Raw genomic sequence first — 10237 nt, forward strand, 5'->3', positions numbered from 1 at the left:
AAAGAATAAATTCTTTTTTAATTTTTATTTTTATTTCCTAACGCAAAGAGGTAAAACGCTTTAATGATGATGATAAACATATATTCAAGACGTCTTCTGTCTTTCTAGTCAGTTACGCATTATATCGGTCATGTTTTAATAAAAAGCCTGAGTAATAAGTTTCATCTAATGGAACAAAGAAAGTAAGTAAATAAGAAAAATCTTTATTTGGCACAGAACGTAGTATTACATTGTTCACAATACTTAATAAAGAAAAAGAAATGCATAATGCGACGAAAAGTTTTTCCAGTTAGCAAATGCATGTACCTATATGATGAGGTTACACAATACGCTGATTTTCAATGAAACAAGTTGGTATGAAGGAGTTTAAGAGTACCCTATGTTTAAATAAACTGGTATGAAATTTCAAAAGAAGAAGGTTTACTTCTCTCTAGGTATCTCTGCCTACCCCTCCGAGGAATAGGTGCGATTAATATTTACTAAATAGGTAAGTACCTATCAGATTATTAAAGTCAGTTCATTTAGATAAAAGTCGCCTATATTTAGAAGTATACAATTTATAAATGCACTGTTGAATATCGACAAGCTATGAAGGGATTATTTTACGTAGGTGTCAAAGGTCAGCTTCGTTATATAAAATAGTAACTATTTCATATGTTATCAATGTGAGCGCTTGCGACCTACAAAGTAAAACGGAATGCTTTGATGTAGGTACTGAGTTAGCCGACTACCACACTGATATCGATTTTCTTGTGTCCATCGGCAAAAAGGGTCGTATTTATAGTCAGGTTCAGTTTTTTTTACAAACCGATATTTTTTTATTAAAATTAAAAGAACTAGTCTGAATAAGATTTGATCATAAAAGGCGACCTGCCCGGCGCAGTGGTAATAGATCCCACTCATACATAGAATATTACACACTTTAGTCCTTATGTTTTGTTTGTCATATCGTAAAAGGCCTATTAAGGAATAAGCATTTTCACTTTGTGACTAGAAAAAACCTGGTGAAGGAAGTTGTTTGCAGTCAATTAGTAGGTAGGCGTTTTGGCTAACTTTGTCTTGACTTGACCGTAATCTTGACCAGACCCACACAGACATGTTGGACGAACCTAAAAAAACAATGTGATAATAAGTTGCTTTTGGGACCTATCCAGATGGACACAGCATACATTGCCGTATTTTATAAAGTGTAGCGAGAATGAGTAAAGATAGTAAAGTGAAGACTATTGATTAGACTTCGGTGTATAAACTTACAAAATGCCATCCACGGACTCCTATTCCCTTAACATAAGGATGAAATTGCTTTGATTTAACTGTATCTAATTAAATACAGCATTACGCAGAATCAACAGCGTTCCAATCTACGATGGCGTATATAGGTGCAAGCTATTATGCTTGCTTGTGTACAATGTTTACTATAATCGCTCGGTTGTGTAGTGTGTATTGTAGAAGAGATGAAGTGATTAAAATCATTGAGATGTAAAACTGTGACCAGTAAATATGAACAAAGTGAACTACGAATTATACTGCCAATAGTTACTGTTTTTAATTCAATTTCTTGCATCCTTTTGTGCCTGTAACACCATGAAAAGGAATGACAGTTGGCAGATACGACATTTTTGGTACGCGAACACATTTGAAATGTCAAAGTTCAACCTTCTGGGGCTGGTCTGTTGTGTTGTGATATTTGATGAAAATATGTTTTTGTGAAATAAATAGAAACGTTATTTAGTGTAAATGTGGAGTGCCGGAATTTCTAGCTCGCAAGGTAATTTCCTTACATAAGTTTAGTATGTTTATACAACATGAATATTGTTTTGATCAAATTATTATTGATTACCTACTGTCTAATGTAATTAAAATATTTCTTGCGTTATAAATTATTGTTCACAATACAAAAATATATAACCCTTTTAATGTGATACTTAACTCGTGAATTACCTTCTTAATAATAAAAAAAGCTATCTTCTCAAAACTTATTACATACATACAAATGCTTTCAATTCCATGAAATGGATAAGTTGTGGAACAATTCTTAAATAGATTGTCACTTATTTACCAATTTTGAAACTAGTCTGCTAATGAATGCTCATAAATTACATCAGACATTAAGCCCTTACAGATAAAATATTTTATTCATTTTATCAATGACATTCTAGTTCCCATTTAAAATCTGATCTTTAATTTAATTAGATGTATGTAGAACACCTGTTTGACCCCAATGATTGACTTGTAGATAAAATACATTTCGTTTTATGTCTGCAAATGTGCTATGGAATTAGTATTTTATGCAATAAGAATGAATTCAATAAACAAGAAAATACTTAAATGATGATTAGTTTTTACAATTTTAAAAATTTCATATTATATCTAATATATTAGCTAAGTTGAATGAAAGAGGAATGTGAGGTGTTAATCCACCTTTCATTTTATGAAAAGAAGTTTAGAGTAATGGTGATGAAGTTGATTCAATAATTATGTGATAAACTAATTCCATATTAATAAGTGAAATCAAGGAACCTCGTTTTACCATTTCAAATCTTTTCTGTCACCTTGGCGGAGTTGCACCCTCTGCTATTAAGTTTCTGGCCGGGGTCCATTTTGTCCTGGTTTGTCATATAAAATGTTTAATATTTTTTTTTATGATTGCTTTGCTAAAACAGTTTTGTTATACACTGAATAAAATTTACATTCCAATATTATACTTCTTTAATATTTGCTTTCTGATATGTGGTGATGTGTAGTTCCCGGAAGCAATAGAAAACATAATAGGAACAGCTCCGTATCCTTCGCCACTAAGGGATAATACTCATAAACTAGGGATATTTTTTAGGCGATGGGCTAGCAACCTATCAGTCACTATTTGAATCTCAATTATATCGTTGAGCCAAAAAGTTGAACATGGCCTATAAGTCTTTTCAAGACTGTTGGCCATGTCTACCCGCAAGGGATATAGACGTGATTGTATGTATGTATAATTTAAGTATATTTTATCATTGTTTTTAAGAACTGTACAAATCTCAGCATTATATAAATAAAACTAATTAACATATATAGAAAACTAATTGAATTAAACTAAAACTACTTACAATTTAAACCTAATGTAAAAAAAAATACAATTCTGGCAAAATATGGTGGTGTGGTGGTTAATCCCAGTTACCCTCACACAGAAATATTATTTTTACAAAAATGACAAAAATTATTAGCTTGATATATTTTTTTTTGTTACTGTATGTAATTTACAATTTTTTGTTAACAATTTAAATGTCTATAGATATGGACAAAAAAATTTTATTATTAAAAAATATTTTCTGTTGATACTATTTTATATTTAGCACATTTTTATTTTGTTTCAGGCGATGAATTTGGATATTGAAGCTTAATCGTTGCTATCTCAAGATGCTTATAAAAGAGTATAGAATACCTCTGCCGCTCACTGTAGAAGAGTACAGGATCGCCCAGCTCTACATGATTGCAAAGAAGAGTAGGGAAGAGAGCTCGGGCGAAGGCAGTGGTGTGGAAATCTTAGTCAATGAGCCTTATGAAGATGGGCCCGGAGGCAAAGGTCAGTATACTCAAAAGATTTACCACGTCGGGAGTCATCTACCTGGCTGGTTCAAAAGCCTCCTTCCAAAGTCTGCCTTAACTGTATCTGAAGAAGCCTGGAATGCTTACCCTTATACTAAAACCAGATACACATGCCCATTTGTGGAAAAATTCTCCTTAGAAATAGAAACTTATTATTATGCTGACAACGGCCACCAGGAAAATGTCTTCAAATTATCAGGCAGTGACTTGAAAAATAGAATAGTCGATGTTATTGATGTTGTTAAAGATCAACTTTATGGTGCAGATTACGTTAAAGAAGAAGATCCTAAATTGTTTGTGTCACAAAAGTGTAACAGAGGTCCCCTGACTGAAACATGGCTTGAAGATTACTGGAGAGAAGTCCAAGGGAAGCCACAGCCACTTCCTAATGGTAAATCGCTCATGTGTGCTTACAAACTGTGTAGAGTAGAATTTCGTTATTGGGGGATGCAAACCAAATTAGAGAGATTTATCCACGATGTCGCTCTGAGGAAGACTATGTTGAGGGCCCATCGGCAGGCGTGGGCCTGGCAAGACGAATGGCATGGCCTGACTATGGATGATATTCGGGAGATAGAAAGACAAACGCAGCTAGCCTTACAGAAGAAAATGGCTGGTGAAACAAGTGATGATCAAGATGTTTCTGAAGAAAATTCTAAATCACTTGCAGCTACTATGAGCAGTTTAGAGAAAAATGAAGAAATGCCAACACCTCTAGTCACAAAAAAGAATCCTGAGAAAAGAATACAAAAACATTTGACTCCTGAAGGTACACCACCATCTGAACATAAAACTTCTAAATCTAATTTGAGATCTTCATCTTCTGGATCTATTAAGAGCTTGCAAGCGCAAGTCTCCAACTGGCGAATGGAGACACTAGTACGAGAATCAGAAACTGAAACAGGTTCCGAAGACGAATTTTATGACTGTGAGTCATCTTTCAACAAATGGTCTTCAATGTGTTCTCTTGACGAAGCTGACATTGATATATCGCCCACACAAGGCGATCAAGGTCAGGAAGACAGTATATTCAATCCATCGTTTTTGAAGAGAGTGACCTCAGAAAGGGGATCTCGAAGAATAGCTACTCTACAAAGCCATCAAAGTGTAGATGGTTGCCCCGATACGCCTGTTCACAGCTCGTGTCCTACTACAGTATTAATTCTTGTATTCCATGCGGGAAGTGTTTTAGACGCCAATGTCGACATGACAGCTAAGAAATCTGATGTGACTACATTTAAAGGCGCATTTGAATCCGTTATGCGCCAACATTACCCAACTCTAGTCGGACACATAGCAATGAAACTAGTGTCATGTCCCTCAATTTGTACAGAAGCACTTGGAATTTTGTCGACATTAAGCCCATATAGTTTTGATTGTTCTCCATCCACAATTGAGACTCCATCTTTAACTAACGATCTTATACCTATAGGTGCCATACCACTAATTGCTACATCATCGCCAGACTATTCAGAATCTGTTACCAAAACAATTAATTGTGCTAATGCAGTTTATAATGAATTTATTAAATCAGATGATGGAAAAGGTTTTAATGGTCAAGTGTGTTTCGTTGGGGATAGTATGGGATCAGTATTAGCTTACGACGCTCTTTGTAGGACATTGCAGTATCAATCGCGACATGATAGTGAAAACAGTATTTTAGACACTGAAATAACTATTCCTAATGAACCAACAGATCATTACCTAAACAAATCTCATTTGCAAGCGCCGACACCTAGGAGACGATCTTCATCCACAAGTGATAATCAGGTTAAATTTGAATTCGAAGTAAGTGATTTCTTTACCTTTGGTAGCCCATTGTCCCTAATTTTAGCGTCTAGAAAAATGTCCGATGATAAAACACGTGATATAGTCAAACCACCGGTTCAACAAGTATTCAATTTGTTTCATCCTACAGACCCTGTTGCTGCCAGACTAGAGCCCTTACTTTCTGCCAGGTTTTCAAACCTACCACCGATCAATGTTGCACGTTACGCCAAATATCCTCTGGGCAATGGCCAGCCATACCATTTAATGGAGTTAATACAAAGCCACCCTCAATTGTTTGGCGATCATTTGCAAATGCCTCCTACACCGGTACTGAGAAGGCTTTCAGAAGCGTCTGTTCAGAGTACTGTAAGTGGTTTAGTAGATAACATTCCACTAATCACCATGAATGCTTTGCAGCAAAAATGGTGGGGTTCTAAACGCTTAGATTATGCTCTCTATTGTCCAGAAGGTTTGACCAACTTTCCCACCAATGCTTTGCCACATTTATTCCACGCAAGTTACTGGGAAAGCTCCGACGTTATTGCTTTTATATTACGTCAAATAGGTCACTTTGATTTAGCTCTATATGGTCATTCTGAAGACAAAGAATGTCCAATGTTCAAACCGGGACAAGAAAGAGAAAAATGGATGAGGAAGAGGACATCGGTGAAATTAAAAAACGTGGCTGCTAACCACAGAGCCAACGATGTGATCGTGAAGGAAAATTCACCGCAAACTTTTATTGCGAGATTCATGTATGGTCCTCTTGATATGATCACTCTTACTGGTGAGAAAGTTGATATTTACATGATGAAGGATCCCCCAGCCGGGGAATGGACGCTTCTGTCCACTGTTGTAACCGACAAAACGGGAAGAATTTCATATACGTTGACTGATAAACAAAGCGTAGGGTGCGGCATTTATCCTGTTAGGGTCGTGGTCCGGGGAGACCACACCAGTTGTAGCTTCCATCTCGCCGTTGTTCCCCCGCAGACTGAATGTGTAGTGTTTAGCATCGATGGCTCCTTCACTGCCAGCGTGTCGGTGACAGGGCGCGATCCCAAAGTTCGGGCCGGTGCTGTCGACGTTGTCCGATTTTGGCAAGATTTAGGCTACCTCATTCTTTACATAACTGGTAGACCTGATATGCAACAACGGAAGGTCGTGTCTTGGCTAGCGGAACATAACTTTCCGCACGGCTTAGTATTCTTCTCTGATGGTATTTCGACAGATCCTTTAGGGCACAAAGCTGCGCACTTGAACAGCCTGATAAATGATCATGGTATCATCATTCACGCAGCTTACGGCTCGGGTAAAGATATCACTGTGTACCATAACTGTGGTCTCAGCCCGAAACAAATTTACGCGATCGGGCGTATCAGTAAAAAGTATGGTAGCTTGGCTACTACGTTGAACGACGGCTATGCATCTCATTTGGCCGATCTTAAGCAGCCTGGTGCGGTGAGGGGCGCCAGGGGTAATGCTAGGCTTCTTGTGCCACGTAGACTCTTGGCTCCTGTAAACAACACGTCGGCGACTCGAAGCCGGCGTTAGATTAGAAGAGCGATGCTTTAAGAAATATTTTCCTTCAAAACGCTTATTGAATTAGATTGTATTTTTATGAAACTAGAGTTTTATCGCGTTTCTTGGTCGTGGTGGTGAATGTGACTTTTTCAGGTATCTTTTATTGTTGATAAGGAATATTATTAATTATAATATCGTAGATAATATAATAGTTCTTATAAAAGATTATACGTATTACCTGACAGATAAACGGCAATGATTATTTAAATTAAAAAAAAATATCAATGGTTAAACTATAAATAAATAGTAACTATTTATCGTCCGCTTTTTTTTTATTTCCGGACGTTTCATCGAAGATCTCACGAGCTTCCCGCAAAAACTCATGATTTCTGGGAAACGTAGCGTACAAGCAAGTAGCTATCTCAACACTGTCACATCATACGGCCGACCTTTCTTTGATATTTTGGGCAGGAAGAAATATTATCACTAACTTGATAGTTAATTATTTTTTGAGATATTTTTTGTTACTTTTAGGTAACCTTTACGGTGTACTTTTATTGATGTGACGATAATTACAGTGTTTCTACTTAAGAATATATTCATACTTGCATACGTTATGTGTGAAAATAAGTAGTGGCATTTTGGGGCGCGTTCTTACTTCAAAAAAATTAAAAATATTACTAACTCAATCTTTTGTCTTTAAATTTTCATGTTCATTGACAAAATATATGAGAACAAATATTTTACTTGTATATTGTAGTAATAGGATTGTTGAATTTTATGATATGGGAGTGCGTGATAATAACGCATCTGATTAGTCACCGTGTACCTACATATTTATAATCTGAATTCGTCGGTAAAATATGTGTAAACTTTATTCGTCTAGGTATTGGTAAGATCTTGTTAAGTATTTGTCTACTCGATTAAATAACATTTTTAGATATTAATATTGTTATTAAGAATCTAAAGGGAATGTAATCTGTATTGTCACAATATTTATAATGATTTAGTATTTTGGTTAAAAAGTCAACACCACATATTTAAAAGAAAAGAAATATTTTATACCTACTAAATTTTAAAAAAAGAAACTTTTTTTTAAGTGCCAACGTTGACAGTTATTTGAATACCAACGTTAAAAAAACCTCCGCTCCTTCGTTTACTAAAGACGTTTTTGGTCGTTCGTAATTTAAAAAAAATTCCTCATGGGTGTGACAACCCGAGGTTAGTTGACCGGTCGCGTGACAGTATAATATTCGTAGAAAGATAACAAAATAACATGCGGAAATTGAGATATAATAATACCAATGTATTTGACAAAGCATACTAGGGAAATATATTTGCGATGACGATTTTGGCTTTGTCTGGTAATGTTTTGTTCATTATTTTTTTTTACAAAGATATTTGTAGAAAAGATTATATAAATGAGCATGCGACTTTTAAGTACGTCATTTATGTATACGTATTGTAATTTCATTATAACGACGAATCTCATAAATACATCCCTTAATTGCGTCTAAAATAAATTATTTTATGATTGCTATAAATCGAAATGAAATATTTTGAATTATAGTTAATAACTTTGTACTTCTTGACGTAGCATGTTGGAAGAATAGCTATTTTCAATAACAAACAAATCCTTACGTGTATGAATTATACGTTTAACAGTATTATTTATTTACACTTTGTCACATTAAAATAGTACACAAAAACTTCTGATTCATAAAGTATTATAATATCCGCGTACTTGCTTATTTTATATTATACCGCAAAATAAATTTTCATATCGATTATTTTTATCGTTACATATAATTTGTTTAACATGGTATTTTTCAGTATTAATATAAATGACAAAACTTTCATTTTGATGAAACCATCCCTTCTTTTCATGTCTCACTAGAATGAGAATAAAGTAATGCATAAAGATTTTGAGTATTACCGCGTTGTTGATTTTTTATTTCAAATTTGCAATAAAAAAAATCGTAATCATATCACTTTTAAAAAGATCATCAGGTATTTAATTGGCTTTGTCAATTGATTTAATTAGGTGATTAAAAACTTAGTACAAATATTTTATCAAAATCTACAAATTTAATTTAAAACTGTTCTTAATCTTTCCCTTATTTTATTTTTTTCATTTCTTTATTAAGCAATATCCCGTGTTTAAAATTACCGATCTTACTGAAAATATTTGTACTTAAGCTGTCGAGAAAATATTTAAATTTTAAATATATATTGTAGTTACTTGAACTTTATAGATTTAATACAATCATAGTTATCTTTTTTATAAAACAAAACTGTTTATTCTAAACTAGTTAATTAAGCTGTGTCCGGATTATGTATGGCATAAAATTAATAATTAAAAATTATGGTCGGGGATGTATTTCCTAGGCAATCTATTTTGTGATCATAAGCATGTAGATGGTGTATATCTGTAAACTGTCTGTACGGCACAGATGGCTTGCATATCTATCGTATTACATACAAGAGCACGACAAAAGATTTTCGCTTATCTACATTCAGATAGTGAAGGAGAATAAGGCATTCGAATTACACTGACAAATTCTCACGGAAGAAAAAATTTTATTACATAGTTACATTTTACATAATCTGAATAAATCTATTGGACTATTTAAATTCAGTGGCGGTTTTCATTGGTTGCTTACTGGTATTTTTGGCTACCTATTTATCGAAATGTTATCTAAATAATGTTATTTTATCATAATAACAACATCTTCGTAAAATGCTGAAGTCATGCTAATTTTAAAACGCCATGGGTCTTTATATATTTTTAAGTAATTTAGAATTATGTGATCTCGTATTAGTAGAATGTCGTTGTGTAGTCTTGTGATATTATATAACAATATTTAAAATTATTAATATCAGTTTAATTTTGACTTTGAAAAATATAAATGTCACAAAAAACGTTCAAGATAGAAATAGGATAGAGGATGCCAAGGCACCCAAAATGTAAGCGTATTTGCGCGATTTATTGATGTGTACACAAAAGAAGCAATAAAGTCAAAATATTAAAAAAAAGATGGTCAAAGACATCAACATTATTATTATTAAATAAATATAGTTGTACGATTGCTGTTGTTGATGTTAAAAAAAAAACTTATTTTTCTAATTCAACAAATAAATTCTTGATGAACCTATTAAAAATAGTATAATATTAATTATAAATTATTGTTGTTGCGTACTCATTAAAATGTTATTTTTTCACACTTAGTTATTCGTCGTTAGAGTACTTACATTCCTGTTTCAGATATATTTCTATTTAATATATAAATTTTTCATATTATTTATTGTGGTTATGATTAAAGTAAGAAATTATTATTGTATAGATAAACTTTAG

At 33.7% G+C, this 10237-nt stretch overlaps 1 protein-coding gene across 1 annotated transcript; it reads left to right on the forward strand.

Moving 5' to 3' along the window:
• The first annotated feature begins 1385 nt into the window (after positions 1-1385).
• Positions 1386-9944, forward strand: LOC106129169 (protein retinal degeneration B). The gene is made up of 2 exons (XM_013327659.2): positions 1386-1768; positions 3357-9944. Exon 2 carries the CDS (start codon positions 3400-3402, stop codon positions 6910-6912), a length of 3513 nt encoding a protein of 1170 aa, XP_013183113.1. The 5' UTR covers positions 1386-1768; positions 3357-3399; the 3' UTR covers positions 6913-9944.
• Positions 9945-10237: the final 293 nt, after the last annotated feature.

This window comes from Amyelois transitella, chromosome 14 (assembly GCF_032362555.1).
Source record: "Amyelois transitella isolate CPQ chromosome 14, ilAmyTran1.1, whole genome shotgun sequence".
NCBI lineage: Eukaryota > Metazoa > Arthropoda > Insecta > Lepidoptera > Pyralidae > Amyelois > Amyelois transitella.

Coding starts and splice junctions, on each gene's coding strand:
- LOC106129169 (XM_013327659.2), top strand. CDS start 3,400: ATGCTTATAAAAGAGTATAGAATACCTCTGCCGCTCACTGTAGAAGAG.